Source organism: Acipenser ruthenus, chromosome 2, assembly GCF_902713425.1.
Source record: "Acipenser ruthenus chromosome 2, fAciRut3.2 maternal haplotype, whole genome shotgun sequence".
Classification (NCBI taxonomy): Eukaryota; Metazoa; Chordata; class Actinopteri; order Acipenseriformes; family Acipenseridae; genus Acipenser; species Acipenser ruthenus.
The window spans coordinates 105,168,656-105,186,922 of NC_081190.1; the positions used below are offsets into that span (position 1 = coordinate 105,168,656).

Here is an 18,267-nt window from a genome sequence, read left to right on the forward strand (position 1 = left end):
CAGGGCCCAGCTCTGAAATAACCTTAGAGACTGAGGTTACCTCTCCATCGAGCTTGGTTTGAGCACTCATGGCGCGTGCCTCCAGCTTCCTCCAGGTTCCCTGGAAAGCAGCCCCGTTCTGTTTTCAGACCGGTGCAAGCTTCACCCCCCACCCGGATTTTCTGGAGGAGGTACAGTCTTCCAGGCACCGACCGGCCTCTGCGCTGAGTGTATCACAGCACGCAGCCTGCTGGCCTCCTTGGAAGGTGCAGAGGCGCTGGGACTAGCGCAGTTCCCGCTGGTGGATTCCACAATAGCGGCCCTAGTGCAAGCCCCTCCGGTAGGAGTTCTGGGCAAGGATTCTTTATGCCCTAATGGCCAATGAAGGATCACAGACCCACCCATTCTCACAACACCAGCTGCAATACTGGCACAACTGCACCTAAGACTCTTGGGTGCTTGCCATCATATAAACCGGTTACGCGCTACAGTTCCACACGGGGCCTCCTCTCTTTCAAGGGATCACGGTTACTTCCGTGAGCAACCCTCTACAGGTCTTGGCCCGCAGGCAAGAAGTAAAAACATTACTTCTCAAACAAGCCATACACGTCGTAGAACACACCTCTCAAGAAGAGGGGTTCTACTCAAGGTACTTTCTAGTGCCAAAAAAGGACGGGGACCTGTGCCTCATTCTTGAGACACTTCAACGTGTTCTTGAAGGAGAGTAGGTTCCAGATGGTCACATATCGCCACATCCTCCAGTCAGTCCGGCTGGGCGACTGGTTTACCACTGTGGACTTAAAGGATGCGTATTTTCAGGTCCCTATTCGTCCCACCCACTGGAAATACCTCTGCTTCACCTTTGAGGGAAGCATCTTCCGTGCTGCCATTCAGCCTCTCCTTAGCCCCCCACACGTTTTCAGTGTGTGGATGCCATCTTAACCCCCTTGCGGCTACAAGGATCAGGGTGTTGAATTACCTAGATGACTGGTTGAGTGGTGTCTCCACGTGGAGCGCCTTTACTGGATGCACCACTCAGGAGCCCCAGAGGTGCCTCATTGGCTGATATTTGTACTGCAGCTAGCTGGTCTACTCCACATAGATTCACCAGGTTCTACCGATTCAATGTGGTAGATCCCTCCATGCCTTCATTAGGCACAAAGGTCCTTGAGGTTGCACGCTTACACCACAAAGATTAGTTTGGTGGTAGCGAGACGTCCCTCATCTGCTGTCCGCTCACGCTCCCTCGCTATGGCTTTGATATACTTTCCCAAAAGTATTGTAGGTTGTTGGTCGTCTTCGAATTGAAAGGGAATAATGACATTTCAGTGAAAGAGGACGACCAACAAACCTTGCGAGGTCGCATCACTAGCATTCGTGGGTTTGATGCAAAAGAGAACGTGATCTCTGTGGAGTAACTACTTAATCCCTCGGTAGGCGGGACCGAGGACGTCACTTACCAGAGGGGCTTATCGGCCGCTCTGACATAAAATGCTCAGTAAATACCCTACCTGTGGCAGGCATATCCCAAAAGTATTGGTTGTTGGTCATCTTCTCTTTCAGGGGACCGGGATTCCATCCATAGTCCATCCAAATCGTTCTGCACTATAATAAGCTTCTTTATGACAAAGGAGAACTGCATAGCAAATTAAAATATCCCTGTGATGATTAAGTCATAAAAGTGTCTATGGACTGATAAGAACAATGGAAAAAATAGACCTGGGAAAGGATGATGGTGATGATGATAATGATGATGATGATGATGAATGCATTTCTTTTTGCTTTCTAGAGTGACCGATTGCTTATCAAAGGAGGCAGAATCATCAACGACGATCAGTCCTTCTATGCAGATATCTATTTGGAAGATGGGTTGATAAAGTAAGTTCTCAGCTACCTGTAATTCAATGATCTCATGATGATGATGATGGTGATACAATATATGCACCGCTTCTGACCCGGACCCGCTACTACAGGACCCGACCCACTTACCCGCTACCCAACCCACTTTAATACGACCTGCAACTGAACATGCAAGTGTTTGTCCTGTACCTAGTGCCTGCGCTGACTGACTCTCATGCTCTCACATTCACACACAGATATACCGTTCTCCACAGATTGAGTTTATACAATAGGCCATACAGTGTGGTAGCTTCCTCTAGTGGTCTGGATATATTTTACCATTGTAATGTATTAACTATCTCTACTTACTTTACTATAAAATACATTCCTTTCGTGCCACCAGTTGAAAGGGAGCTACACCTGTGCTTTCGCAGAGATGGTGTACCAGTTTTGTGGCTGTCGTGCACAAAAGCAGAATCCAGTCACATGTTCATTATTGTCATTCACTCTGATTGTAAAAGAATTCCACACTTGTGATTTACCTCTCACACTATTATCCACCACATGATATAAATCTTTTGTTTCACCTCGTCCACAGACACTTTTACTATCACCAAGCAGACGTGATAAAAGGATCTTGTGACGTATCAAACAAGCGGGAATACAAACCGAGAACACTGCCTAGTCATCTGACTCCTCCCTAATCACCTCCTGCTTTAGTGCAGGAAATACCAGTACATTTACCTTCAAATACGTTATTTGGGAAAGGATTGCAGATGAGTATGCTGAAAGGACAGAAACGTTTTTGGTGATTCCAATTTAGACCCGAGCTGAATTATTTTTTTTTTTACCTGCATCTGAACCGCAAACCACAAAATGGTTCACATTCCAAACCCAACCTGACCCGCTTTTACGGGTCACCTGTGGGTACCCGACCCATTGCAGGACTCTAGTTTAATCTGCTTTAAAGTTGAACCAGTGGTAAAAATAATTGTCTACATTGCAGCAGTGTGGAGTAGTGGTTAGGGCTCTGGACTCTTGACTGGAGGGTTGTGGGTTCAATCCCCAGTGGTGGACACTGCTGTTGTACCCTTGAGCAAGGGTACCCAACTGTATAAATGGGTAATTGTATGTAAAAAATAATGTGATATCTGTATAATGTGAAATAATGTATAATGTGATATCTTGTAACAATTGTAAGTCGCCCTGGATAAGGGCGTCTGCAAAGAAATAAATAATAATAATAATTGCTTGCATAATGCATATACGGTATATGGGTGAAGAAAAAAAAATGCTGTGACAAATTCTCTTGAAAGATCTGATTAATTTTGAACCTTCAGAGAGAGATGGATTTAAAGGGATTTAAATGTACAAATGTATATTCAATATAAAAATCACAGACGACATATAGTAACTATGATTGCTAAATTGTATTTCCTCTCCAGACAAATAGGGGAGAACCTGATTGTTCCTGGTGGAGTGAAGACCATAGAGGCCAATGGACGAATGGTGCTCCCGGGTGGGATTGATGTGAACACTTACTTGCAGAAGCCATACCATGGAACAACAACTGTGGACGACTTTTATCAAGGGACCATGGCAGCACTGGCAGGAGGAACCACCATGATTAGTAAGATTAGAACAGTGTGTCTGGTTTGCAAATAATACAATTGGTGGATACAAGAAATGGGTCTGGTTTTTAAAGTTTGGCAACTTATATATGCATAAATCACATGTTTACATATTGACGTAAACAACACAACTCGACTGAGCGAAACAGAAAATTAAATTAAAGTTGAAATGCAGCAGCATTGTAGATTTTTACTTTCGAAATTTATAAAAGTGAGTTTTGCAAATCAGATCTTTAGACACGTTTATACTGAAATGTTTTGTTGTTTAAGGGGGCGAGTGGGTTAGCTTCACAAGGCCAGCAATTGCATGGGTGTATAGACTGAACTGCTCCCTCACTAAGAAGCTGTTTCATATAGATACTCAGCAAACATGCTGTTAAAATACAGAGGGCATTGAATGAAGGCTTTGTATTTTAAAATTGTGTATGGATGTGGTTCTAACTTTACATATAAAGTAGGATAAAGTGGAGTGCACATTTCTGTTTTAGGCCATTTTATTATGCCCGCTTTCCTGTGTAAATTACAACACCTATCAATGTATTAGCTTCCCCTGATCTCTGACATTACTACATTAGACTAATTTGTTTTATATTAACATTATCAAGGCAACTATTTATTACATGATTTCTATATAAATATGTATGAAGTGTCTGAGAGACAGTTGGAGAAAAAGCAGGGATAATTCCTTAGTAACCAGTTGGACCCTAGCAACAGAACACCATGAAGATCAAAAGGCATTTACAGTTTCAAACAGCAAGGCTTTTTAAAAAAAAAAATACAGTGCCTCTGTTGAATATTTTATTTGTCTGTTTGTTTGATTATAAATGTTATTGTTATTTCATCGTTATATTATTGATCCCCAGTTCTGTACTTAATGTATGGATCCCTTGCTCTAATCGATCTATTTCAACACCTCAGGGAAGGGGGAGAAATAGATTCCGTCCATCTCGAGTTCTTATTCCTGTGTCGAAGTCTCCTGCTGCTAAATGGTTTAAAATGGCTCTTTTAAATTCTCATTCCCTAAATAACAAGGTATATAACCAGGGTGTGATTTGTCAAATTTCCAGTGTGGGGGAGGGGGGAATAAATAGACGAACAACAAAACATCATGGCAAGCCTTAATACATCTGTAACATACAATGTAAACAGTTAAGAGAATCACTAAGCTACTTATTTATTATGCCGAATCAACTGCTAAAAAACCTTTAGGAATCACACATTTGCCAAATCTACCATCATGCAGGATAAATGCAGTTATTTTTTATGGATACGGTCATACTTGCCAACATTTGGAAACTGCTCAGTAGGACGCTGATCATATATATTATCATATGACAGTAAAAATAGAAAATGAAGTGTTCTTACTTTTGTATATGTTAGTGATCAGCAGATGTGTCAGCTGCATGAAGAGCATGAGCACAGCGTGTGGTTTTCACTAACCACTGTGCAGAATAAATGCATTTTTTTTCTATGGGTAAATTCCGGGACTTTCTTCCAATGCATCGGGACGCGGGACATTTGCTAGGAAATCGGGACTGTCCCGACCATATAGGGACTGTTGGCATGCAGTATCAAAAGGCAATAACAAAAACTACCTACGTTACATCAACTATAATAATGTTAAAACACACTCATGACAAGTACTTGCATTGTTGTACATAACCTCATTGATAACTGCACAGAGTGTAACAACAAAAGGCCAAGATTAACAACAATAAATGGAACATAATACAACATCTGTATTTAAACAGCTTAATCTGCAGGAGTTAATTGTTGTTAATCTTGGCCTTTTTCCACTCTGCTCAGCATGTGATTCAGTGGGTAAAAGTTCCAGTCTTTGGTTCTGGGGCTTTTTAAAAAAAGCTACTATGGATTTTTAGTGTCCTGTCTTCATTTCTTTTTTCTTTAGTATAGTATGCTCTTCCAATAAAACATAACAGTTTGAAATACAGTAACTGAATGATTTTCATTGGTCAATTTGCCTTGCTATGTTGCCCCCCTTCTCAAATTTTTTAACTGTGCTTTATTTGCTTACCACTAGACTCATCATCATGGGTGACTTCAAGCTTCATGTGGACTCCCCCACTTATCCACCTGTTGCTTCTTTTCTCAGTGTCATTGATTGTTTTGGATTTTATAAACATGTTTGATCACCAACTCCTAACCATGGCCATATTTTAGATCTTGTACTAACCTCTGGTCTTCAAGTTCTTGACCTCCATGACGATGACATTGCTGTATCTGACCACTGTCTTGTTTCAACTGATCTTAATTTACTAAGTACATCTACTCCCAAGTAATCCCCCTGGTTTACTCCTCAGCTGCATGAAGTAAAAGCCCAGGGTCGTCACATTGAGCGTAAATGGCAATCTACTGGTCTATGTTCTGACCGTTTCTGAGGCGCTGTCACTTTACTACTTTACAACCTTTAATGTTCTCCTGGGTTCAGATACTGCCCCAAATACACCATCTTCTTTTAGGGATACCAACTTTGCTTCCTCCTTTAAGGAAAAGGTTGACTCCATTATACGTTGCCCAATTCACCAAAGCTTATCCATTTCTCCTGTACTAACACAGATGAGATTCTTGACTTGATTACTAAATCTAAGCCCACAACCTGTTCCCTTGACTCATGGCCTTCAAAATTGACTCAGCGCTATGGGAAGTATCTTGCTCCAGCCTTAACTCATATTATTAATTTTTGTTTGTCTCATGACCACGTTCCTTCTGTTCTCAAGACTGAAATAGTTACTCCTGTCCTCTAAAAAAGCCTTGATGCATCCTGTCTTAATAAATACCGTCCCATTTCAAATCTTTCTTTTTTGTCTAAAACATTAGAACGTATTGTGGCCAAAAACTATAAGACCATCTTCCCGCTAACAGCATATCTGAGCTATTTCAGTCTGGCTTTAGACCTAATCACAGCACTGAGACGACTTTAGTTTGTGTCTTAAGTGACTGTTTGTTAAATTCTGACTTGAGTGCACCCCCTCTGTTGCTGTCTTTGGACCTATCAGCTGCCTTTGATACTGTCAACCATTCTATACTCTTGTACAGACTAAAATCTGTTAATGGGATAGATAGTGTTGTTCTTGATTGGTTTGTGTCTTATTTGTCGGGACGAACACAATACGTTAAATTTGGTGAATCTCCACTAGCTCACTTGGATGTTAATTCTGGTGTCCCCCAGGGCTCGGTTTTGGGTCCACTGCTCTTTAACATCTACATGTTGCCCCTGGGTGAGATCACCCATAGACGCAGTGTTCAGTTTCATTCTTATGCAGATAACACACAGCTATATCTGAAATTGAATACTAACGTTTCTTCTGCTATATTAGTGCTACCAAGTGTCTTGCAGAAACTGGACTTTTGCTTACTGGCTCTAAAACACAATTGATATCTTTCACTTTTGTTCAGCTTAGTTATGGTAACTATCTACTGCAGCCCTCAGCTTCTATAAAGAGCCTTGGGGTACACTTAGACGCCACAGTGTCTTTTGAGGCACATATTTCTTCTGTTGTCAAATCCTCTTTTTTCCATTTACGAAAGATTGCCAAAGTTTGACGTTTTCTCTCTCTCACTGATGCTGAGATTTTGATCCATGCATTTGTAACCTCTAGGTTTGACTTATTGTAACTCCCTATTTGCAGGCCTTCCATACAAAGCAATTGATAGATTACAAAGTTCAGAACGCAGCTGCCAGAATCTTGACTGGTACGAAAAAGTACCACCTCATTACACCAGTCCTGGCTAAACTTCATTGGCTTCCTATCAAGTATCGAATCTCTTTTAAACTACTTCTCCTGACATCGCTTACTCAGTGGTACTGGTCATGCTTACCTTACTGAATTACTTTGTCCTTACCAGCTGGTTCTTACCCTTAGATCCTCCCAGGCTGGCCTGCTGGTTGTTCCTGATGTGAAACGGGTTGGTCTTGTGGTCGTTCCTTTATTTTTTCATTTTCATTTAACCTTTGTTTTACCAGATAAGAAGACTGAGAACAAATTCTCATTTACAACAATGATCTGGTCAAGAGGCAAACATCACAGCAGCACAAAACAAACAAAAATATATAAATAAATAAATAGCACATTAACAAGTACAAACACATGCATCAGACAATAGTGAATTCATCCTCCAAACAAAACTCTGTAATTTTAATTTGATTTGAAATTCATTCCAGTCATGAGCAGCTGCAAAATTAAATGATTTACACCCCAAAACAGTGGACACTCTGGGAAGAACCAATCTAATCAATGAATCTGATCTTAAATTGTAAACTGAAGCAGAGAACTGTAATAGGTTGCACAGATATAGTAGGGTTTTCCCAATCAGGGTTCTATAAACTAACCTAAGCCAATGATCCAATCGCCTAGTGTCCAATGAAGGCCATTCAACCATAATATAAAGATTGCAGTGATGAGTAAGACAAGAAGCAGCAGTTATAAATCTTATAGCAGAATGGTATAAAGCATCAAGCTTCCCCAAAGCAGCTTTCAAGGCCATTTTATAGACAATATCACCATAATCCAGTATTGGAAGAACAGACATCTGGACTAGCGTATACCTAGCAGAACGTGTAAAACATGATTCATTGCGAAATAGAAAACCAATTCTAGATTTAACTTTAGATTGAACTTTATCAATATGGGTTTTAAAAGACAAAGCACAGTAGTCAAATTACTAAATATTTATACAGCTCTAATTCAATCTTACTAGAAGTAACATTTTTGCAAACACTGTTAAGAGAACCTGTTGTTTTATCAATGTTCAGCAAAAGACGCAAGTCATAAAAGGCCTGTTGAATTTTATCAAAGCTAACCTGGCTCCTGTGCTATGGAATGACCTCCCCGTTGGAACTGCCAGTCAGTTTATAGGTTTAGAAAAGGTCTTTAGACTTATCTGTTCGGTCTCGCATTTGGTTAAGGCCCTTGAGAAGCTTTTTTAGCCAAATCTGGCTTTTGTGTTTAGGTCCTGATTTTATGATTGGTTTGCTTATTTCTCTTTTAGATATTGTATTTGTTTTAAACAGTGTAAAGTGTCTTGAGATGTGCAGGTCTAATATATAAATCAAAATTGTTGTTGTGTCACTCACATGTTGTTTACAAAAGCAGTGCTTTTATTCAGTTTTTGAGAAAGCTATTGATGCGTAGTTCCGCACTCTGTAGTTTGAGAACTTCTCATAATATGTACTTGGGTAATCCTGTGAAGTTGGGGGTGGCTATAGTGACTAACCAGGAGTTTGTTGTTGTTATTTTCAGTTGATCATGTTGTCCCAGAGCCCGGGGGGAGTCTGCTGGCTGCCTTTGAGAAGTGGCACGAAGCCGCAGACAAGAAGTCATGCTGTGACTACTCCCTTCACGTGGACATCACCCAGTGGCATGAGGGGGTCAAGGAGGAGCTGGAGATCCTTGTGCAAGATAAAGGTTAGTACACCATGAAGCTTACAGCTTCATGTCATGTGGAATGAGACACTCACTGCGTTTCAGTGCAAGAAGTGTTCTGAAAATGAGAGTATTTAGAATACAGATATTTATGCCGATTTAACCCTGAGAATTAAACATCCCACAGAGGGGTACCATCTCTCAGCAGCAGCAAATCCTACATATTTAATTGAGGCTGACGCTAGGTAATGTTAATTGCCCAAGGGCGTTACTGAGCGGCCTAATCGGCTCATAAACAGGAACCATGGCAATAAACAAAACTTTATTATATCCTCTCCAAAGCGGCCACTGGGGGCCATTTACAGATATCAAATGTGAGGAAAACCTGCTTTACCATTACATCCATCAATCTTCATTATGATATGAATGACTGAATGAATGAATTATAGAATGGCCTTGACAAGTCAATAATACAGTTTCCCACATAGTGCATAGGTTGACATCTGGTTTATCTGTCAAGAGGTTCAGACAGCTACCTGGCTGAGTCATTGCTTTGTTTCCGTGATTCCATCTGTATGATCTGCATTAATTGATTTTTTACCATTTCCATTATTATTGGTAATCAGCATTGTTCTGCAAAGTCCCAACACCAGATTAAACTTTACATGAATATTTGTTAATTTGAGATGGGAATTTAAATAAAAATATGTTTTAATGAGCATGTGACTGATTTTGCTTGAACAGGTATCACCTCCTTCCAGGTTTACATGGCATATACAGAGGGGTTCCAGATGACAGACAGTCAGGTAAGAAGGAATATTTAAGAAACATATCTTTAAAAACGTGTGAGGTTTTTACATTTAGTGCTTAGGACTTATTGTATTTCCGCTTGTGGCAATATGACAGTTTATACAGATTAACTGTCATTCAGTTGAAAGTACTGTATTTAAATAAGGTAACCCTCAGAGGGTGTATACACATTGTTTTGTTTAACCCATTGAGTACCAAGTACATTTTTCTTTGAAAAAATCTGAATGCAAGCTGTTTTTATGTAATTTGATATTTTACATTTAGACTTAATTTTTTGACAAAGTAGCCTGTCCTCAAATGAGGACAATGGCACTTAATGAGTTAAGCGACAACCCCAATTGCCCAGTGTGAGGTCTCTCTTCCTGGATTCTATAGCGGGGTGATGCCCACTGCGTAGGTCTGTCTGGGTGGAAAGATGTGATTGGCGCGAGAGCAGTATTGGAGCTCACCCATTGATGCTTAGTTGTCCTGATCCAATGGGTTGGGCATTTCAAATTGGAGAAAAAAAGAGTCAAATTTCCTGTTATTATTAAATATTACCATTTGCATATATATCTATATTTATCACTGGACACAGAACTTTTTTTTCACATTCAAGGGTCTTCTACCAGACCACTGAATGCCATAAAAAATGCAGGATCAAATAAAACAGATTATAATCCAGTATCTTAACTCTGATGGCAGGGTTTAATGAGAATGCCAATGTAAATGTCAAGAAGCAAGATACAGACTCACTATGCATGTGAACACAAAAAATGAATCAGACTCTCTGGAGATAGCTATCTTACCTCTAGGATGTGTTTTGGAAGGCCAATGAACTAATATCAGGAATAATAAAAATCAGTTGCGTTCATCAACAGCACTGCTCATATGCAATTTAGAGCTCCCGTCCACAGATAGTGTGTGTTGATTATGATTATGAATGGTTATGCCAGATAGGTATAGTCTGCCATTCAGTAAATTAGGTAATTAACACTGATATTACAAAAGCAAGGCTCATGCACACACATCTGTTAATTACCATTAGGTATAAGGGAAGAAGGGGTCTATGCTTAGTCAGCTATGAAATTATATTATTTCTTCATGATTGCTTCATGATGCACATTACTACCCTTTATAACTGAAGGGATTTCAAAATGTCTTCATATATCTTGGGCCAAAGACACCAGAGAGTTTTGTGCAAGTGAGGTGAACTGAGTAGGTTGATTCTAGGTTGAATGAGAAGTCTGGATGCATTAAACAAGAGAAGCAAAGGGGGAGAACTCTGGGTATGTGGAGTCCAGGCTTTGGAGGAACCTGGGGGATGATGTGCAGTTGCTTATAGCTCAGGCGATATGGAAGCTGGTGATTGGTGTTTAGAAGCAGAACGCACAGCTGCAGAGTAGTGTTAATAGTGGACAGCAGCTGAGTAAGAAGGTATAGCAGTCCAAACGACACTGAGAAGCTGCACAACATATTATTCATGGGCTAAACCACTACAAATGCACACACCTGGGAGGCTCAGCTGTTCCATTCAGTAACAATAACAGCACATCATGAAAGCTTTGTTATATGGGACAGTATTATTTTGCTGTGCCTATAAAACATACAAAAGGCAATTAGTTTAAACTCAATTAAAATGAGCAATTCAGCCCAATCAAAATAAAACCTGACAACAATCGGCAACCTTATTATAAATCACGTCGGAGAAATTAACCAACCACTGTTAAGGGTTTGTGAAAATTCCAGAACATTTCTTGTATCCAGATGTCATCTTGTGCATAGAACACAATTAGATTTATGTCCCTGAGTATAATAAGCTAATACGTTGTGTGTCAAGTGTCTGCAGTATAAACTTCACTTTGCCGTCCTCTCGCCCAAACCACACGAGTTGACATCTCTGTTAACTTATATTGTTATTGCTGCATTGTTGCCGTGGCACTTCAATTCACAGTGCTTGTTTTTCTTCACCAGCTTTACGAAGCTTTCACTTTCCTGAAGGGCCTTGGTGCAGTAGTGCAAGTGCATGCTGAGAATGGAGACTTGATTGCTCAGGTAAAAAAAAATACTTGTTGTCTGTTTAAATTAAACTGTACAGTAGTCACCCTGGGAGTCTATTTAGGTTGACGGTTAAGTACCGCTGCGCTAGTGCAGTTAAGCTAATCGGGTGGTATTTATATATACACTTAATCACAGCCTCTTAAAGCACCTACTTAAAGTGCTACACAGCTTTTCTCTTCTATCTTAAATCAAACTGAAACAAACAAACTTAAAACTATTTGTGTCGCATCTTCTTCCTGCTGCTGATGGATCAAACGTATAGAGGAGCAACTAAAATAAAAATCAATAGAAACTAAGAAAGAAGACACAGCTGTATACATGGGTGCTGGAACTAGGGGTGCTGGGGCTTTGCATGGCTTCCATCATATATAGGGGTTACAGTTTTGTTCAATGGCTTTCAGCACCACCATGTTAAAAATGGTTCCAGTGCCACTGGCTGTATATTGTTTAGTAGAATTTTAATTGCACCATTGCTTGATATACTGTAAACACAGTTTGCACACTATCTTTCACATGCCAGTCTCTCTGCAGCTATTGTCTTTCCCATCATACCAGCAGATGAAGTCTGATATTCATTTCCTCTGAATAATGGTGCCTTGAAACAACTTAGAAACCCAAAACAAGCTAATCACAGTTTGTTTTAACTTTAAGTAGCTTGGTAGATGTTTCTTATCTGAAGCTAAGAAGACCACCAAAGGCCCCTTTTTTCTTACTTGTGCGCAGTGATAACCTGCTGTGAATTTTACAAAGCTGAATTCTTACCTCCTGTAGGAACAACATAAGATACTCAGCATGGGAATAACTGGACCTGAAGGACATGTTCTGAGCCGACCTGAAGAGGTAAGAGGTTTTGGAAATTGCAAAAGAGTCACATTCGATACCATCCATGACTTGTGGTAATCTATCTGTATAAGAACAGCATCAGGGTTGAAGTAAAATCAGAATAAAGTTGTATGTCTGACACACTGATTTTCCTTAAAAAATAACAATTAAAAAACTTAAAAAGATATAATGCTTAGTAAATCTATTTTGTAATGTGTATGGTAATATTTAAAATTTGATGAAAAGAGGTAAAACATTCAGGCCCAGATTTATAAAAGGATTGCACATGTTTTACGACCAAATTCTTGGATGGGATTTATAAAACACACGCAATGGCATAAACACGCAATTAATTTGTGGTTTGCGGAGGCAATGTCTCGCGCTTTAGCCCTTGATGCATATGTAATTCTGTATGTGCATATGTAATTCTGTGGCGTTTATCAACAAAACCACTAAAATTGGGAGGGGATTTTGCAAACGAGGTCTATTAAATATTCTGTCTAATTTATTAAAGCTGCCGGTAATTGCGGGCCTCGTTTTTGCGTGATTATTTTAAGAACTCTGAAAAGCAGGCGTTAATTTGCCGCGGACAGACAGCAGGCTATATAAACGGCAAGGTGATGTGGGAGACTTGTCTGCAGCAAGAAGGAGACATTGTTTTCACTGACAAAGAAACATTTAATAGCATTTTGCAAAGAGCTAATTTCTTAACCCTTCTGATCGTCAGTATGTAAATTGCTGTTTATAATACTGTATTGTTTTCAATAAATTCCAATTTTCAATAAATGTTTCATAGATTATGTGACTGCATGTCTGCAAATAGAGAATATAGAATCCATGTAAAAAAAGGTTCTTAGAAGCACCTGAAAAGGTCTCCCCACAGTGGCAAAGCAAGGTTCTAACAAGAGCCTTTACTTCTAGAGTGTAGGCATTATTATAAGAACGGTGGAGTAGATTAAGAAAAGATGGAACGATATTCCGAGGCGCACTAAAGAAAAAGTCTCATATACAATGAGAGCTCATCCTCCTCCATTATTTTAGTAATGTCTACAGAATTTATGTTTTGTAATATGGCATTCTTGTATTTAACAATACTGGTTCAGGCAGTATTGTTAAATTCGAGTTTGAAAGAAAATGGTAAAAAAAAAAAAAAAAAAAAAAGGACAGAGGGACAGGTGACGCAGTTAGTTTGTAGCTAGAGCAAATACAGTACAGCTGGTTGCAGGTACATCTGAATAATGTAGCTATATTATAGACCATACACATATGGTTTAAAATCATACCTAGAGTCAGAAATACAGACATACATAAGAAGTAGGAGAGTTGTAACTGCATAAGAATTTAAGAAGATATAAGTCGTTAAACTGAAGACTGTTCGTATGCAGCTGTATTGTTGCTGAACATGTTGCTGTACAACAATGGAATGATTTTCCACCCGTTTGACTACCATGGTTGTAAGTAAATAAAACTTATTGTTTCTGAAGTTTATTATTCTAGACGAAATAAGAAGTTGAACTAATATGCGAAGCACAGTAAGAGGATGATGCGTCGTAATGTATAAGAAACCTACTACAAACTCTGAAGTGGTACATTTGTTTATTAAGAAGCCAACACACATTCCATATTTTATCCCTTTGTTCCTGGTGATGTATTTCGAGCTTGTAACACATCTTCATCTCCTAATTAGTCTTATAAAATAGGTCATTATTTTGACCCTGAGTGTGGCCATACTGAACACGCACATTATGTGGCTTTTTGCTGTTGGTTTTTCCCCTTTATAAATTTGGGCCTCAGAGTTATGTAACATTAATATTTACTGGATTTGGTGTGTTAAGAGTAATGTTGTACTTTGCATAATGAAGTACCTATTTCTGCACAGCTGAAGTAGCTCCATTATTGGTAATTAACAGTCTAGACTCTTTGTTTGAACAGAGTTGAATGATCCTTTTAAATTTGAAAAAAACAGTTTACCAGTAAAAAGGTGCAGACTGAACAGCTCCACATCTCTGTGTCATATTGACATGGTAATGGCACCGAGATGAGACACATTCAGGGAAAGTGCCATTGCATGTCTCTGTCTTGCAGTTGGAGTCTGAGGCAGTTTTCCGTGCCATCACAATAGGCAATCGAATCAACTGCCCAGTGTACATCACCAAGGTGATGAGCAAGAGTGCTGCTGACATCATTGCACAGGCGAGGAAGAAGGGTGAGTTCTGTGAGCCTGTCCTCATAGTGAAGCTGTATACTGAATTGGAAATGGGCACAAATGCCCCCCGGTTACATACATGTTAAATTACTGTGTACTTGGGTTCTGCTATGCGTGCGACTATGCAAATAGCATTGAATGCAATGAATGGGGCCTCAGTACATTGTGAAAGTGCTATGGAGCATTTACTCATGGTTCGTTTAGTGAAGTTTTGCTGTCATAGCCCAGTTCCTAGTGCCCATGAGTCATGAACAAAAATATTCCTATTTGGCTTTATTTATTTGCAGAGCAGTCAAGGATTGGATTTCAGTTTACAGGGCCATCAATCCAGAGCTGTCATTCATGATACGTTTAAATCCATCACAAAAACTAAAATACAAAAACATATTGGAACTGGGTTTTTTTTTTTTGTTGTTTTGTTTTTTTACTCGAAACAACAGGAGCTGTTGCTTTTGGAGAGCCAGTGACTGCCAGTCTTGGGACAGATGGGACACACTACTGGAGTAAAAACTGGTCGAAGGCGGCAGCCTTTGTGACATCACCACCATTGAGCCCTGATCCTACTACACCAGACCACCTCAACTCACTCTTGGCTTGGTACAATATTGGATACTGAGTGGTTGTTTTGTAAAGTGCTCTGGGATGGTAGTACATGAAGGATACTAGATACAGTATGTGTAACTGGTATGGTATTTACTGAGATATTTCTAGCCTGGTCTCCTTGGAAAACAGTTTCAGTACTGCATTCAGTGTGTTTGATGGAGACAAACAGTCACCCAGGCAGATCCACTATTCAATGATGCTGTCCTGATTCAAACATTCAATATGATTTGTATATTTCTTAATAGCAAGCTTATAAAAACTGTGATGTCACAATCCATTAATCATTTGTTTTAAGCTCCTTGGTTCAGAGCCAGGTTGGTATCGAGTTCAGAATCTGCCTTGTTTCAAGAAGGCACACATTTATTTGCACCTCTAGGAAGGAGATATAATTATCCTTCGCAAATGCAACAAATAAGGCCTTGCCAACGAAGCACTCAATTAAACGTGAGCTTGACATACATTGTAGGGCATGTGCTGTAACATTTAACAGCTGTGACATTGGTAAAGACATTGATTTCTTAATCATCAAGAGGATTCATACTATATCCATATTTTAAGGGCCATGCTTTGCTTAGAATTGCATTCTGCTGGTAGAAATGGGCAGTGCAACATTCATTGGCACTGAGAGCTGTGATAATAATAATGTTATAATCCATCTAGCCTCAGCTGGCCACATACAGTACCTGGCTCTGTATTTGTGTACACATTTACCATGTTAATATAAGTGAGTACTCATTGTAAAGCAGATACATTGTACGGGTCTAGCTGCTCAAACTGTACACAATGACATCTCAAATAAAATCATAGACACCTTATGTGCATTAGGTGCATTAGCTAATTATTAATCACACAAATTAAGATTTTACTAGGAATAGCTTTAAAACAACAGAATGTGCCAAGACATCCTTCTGTGCAGAAGCTAATTCTTAGAAACTAAACAGCTCTTTACTATGTTCTGTATTTCAAAGACTAGAGGGATTTTCTTGTGGATTAGTATTCCTTTTGTATTGCTGTCTTCTACTTCACTTGTTAGGAACATTAATTTAGTGAAGGTTAAACCACAGCTAGTAACTTAACACAGATACAACGATTACTAAACTGGATAAAGGGTTTGCACAATATAACTAATTAAAACATTAACGGGTATGACAGGGGTACTTACACTGAGCAATGCAGTTTTACAGCCCAATCATATCTGTTCTTTTAATTTCCCAGTGGGGATCTGCAGGTGACAGGCAGTGCACATTGTGCCTACAGCACTGCTCAGAAAGCCATTGGAAAAGACAACTTCACTCTAATTCCGGAGGGGACCAATGGGATTGAGGAGAGGATGTCTATCGTCTGGGACAAAGCAGTAGTAAGACCTGTTTCACATTCTGTCGCTTAACTAACTACTGTAACGAACTGCGGTGTGTTTCATGCCATTGTGGCATTCGTAGAAAAATATGACTACTTCACAATTTATGATTGCTGTCTGGTTTCACAGATTATCACCAATCTTGGACTAACCCTAACCTTAACCCTAACCCTAAGGTAACATTAGGTGCTAATTGGGGGTTGTGGAACCCTGTGGAAAAAGTGGTTTGCAGTGCGCAGGTGTAGTGACGATGTGATTGCGAAACAGAAGCCAGACAACAAAGTTCATGATCCAAACAGGTTTTATTGTTTATAATCCTGGTCTGGCGACCACAAAGAATAATCCCAGGCAATACACAGTAACATGTATTGCACTGTTTCAAAACAACGGGTTGCAGTCCCAAAATAATGAGATACAGTTCGTAAATAATAAAGACAGTAGAACACACTCAAAGACACACGTTCACAAGTCCAGAGTGATTTATTATTGTGCTCCTGGGGATTTACAATTTATTTGTGACCAAGGGGCAGTGTTGTCCGGGTTTAGTGCTGGCCTGTAGCGACAGCTCCGGATCGTGTTAGCCGTCTAAAAATAACAAACAAGTAGAATTTTTAGACATGACAAACAAACAAAACACTCACGATACTTTTACAGGATTCCTTCTGGTTCAGCTTAACCATAACAAAGGAACAGATCGCTTCACTACGTCCCCTTTTATACCGTCAATCATGACCGCTTCGTTAATGTTTGCAACCATTCCTCCAATCCGCAGCTGCCACATCGTTTCCCTTCCGGGTCGATGATTTAGTGTACTGCAGAACCACCCCTTTCTAGATGGCTGACCCTAACCCTGGCAATGAATTGTCTGGCCATCCAGTCCAGGGCACTCTCTTCCCTTTACACAGCGTCCTCACAGGTCGGGAGGGAGATCTTTCACCAAGAATCATACTGTCTCTGTCACAAACCCTCTGTGAGTGTTTGAAGTTATGGATTGCAAGGAAGACAGACCCACACATATAATAACTCACAATTCCCCACACACAAATGTTTAACTTTTAAAACTCAAAAATCATAATGCTACTAAAAAAGACTCTTAGTTATAAAAATAGGCAAATGTTTTTCGCATTACCTTATGCTAACCAACATGTTCTTAATTCATAATTTCAGACTATTTTTAAGATATGCTACCCCCAAACATGGGGTTGGGGAATATAATGGATGGATGATTTTGTCTTCCACATTAAAAGAAAATATTTTTTTCTTGAAATCCACAGACTAATCTATGATCCCATTTTTTCAGGCTGTAGGTAAAATGGATGAAAATCAGTTTGTAGCTGTGACCAGCACTAATGCTGCCAAAATCTTCAACCTGTACCCCAGAAAAGGACGGATAGCAGTGGGGTCAGATGCTGATATTGTCATCTGGGATCCGGACAGGATAAAGACCATTTCAGCCAAAACACAAAATTCTGTAAGCAAATTTTACTGGTTACTGTTAGTTTTAAGGTTACTGTTAGTTTGGAAAGCAAAATGTAAACTTTGTTCAAAGAAAGAAAAAACTGGGTTTATTGATGTTTTTTTGTAATCATAAGAACA

General features: G+C 39.6%; 1 protein-coding gene across 7 annotated transcripts in view; it reads left to right on the top strand.

The window, feature by feature from the left end:
* The window catches only part of LOC117409064 (dihydropyrimidinase-related protein 1-like), a 39,808-nt gene that overhangs the window by 10,614 nt on the left and 10,927 nt on the right, over window positions 1-18,267 (top strand). For all 7 annotated transcript variants that reach the window (XM_059005354.1, XM_059005368.1, XM_059005362.1 and 4 more), the window contains exons 2-11: window positions 1,769-1,857; window positions 3,264-3,448; window positions 8,711-8,875; window positions 9,578-9,639; window positions 11,597-11,677; window positions 12,455-12,523; window positions 14,591-14,711; window positions 15,152-15,308; window positions 16,530-16,671; window positions 17,972-18,142. In XM_059005354.1, the coding sequence (XP_058861337.1) occupies window positions 1,769-1,857; window positions 3,264-3,448; window positions 8,711-8,875; window positions 9,578-9,639; window positions 11,597-11,677; window positions 12,455-12,523; window positions 14,591-14,711; window positions 15,152-15,308; window positions 16,530-16,671; window positions 17,972-18,142 (1,242 nt within the window). The remainder of the gene's footprint in view (window positions 1-1,768; window positions 1,858-3,263; window positions 3,449-8,710; window positions 8,876-9,577; window positions 9,640-11,596; window positions 11,678-12,454; window positions 12,524-14,590; window positions 14,712-15,151; window positions 15,309-16,529; window positions 16,672-17,971; window positions 18,143-18,267) is intronic.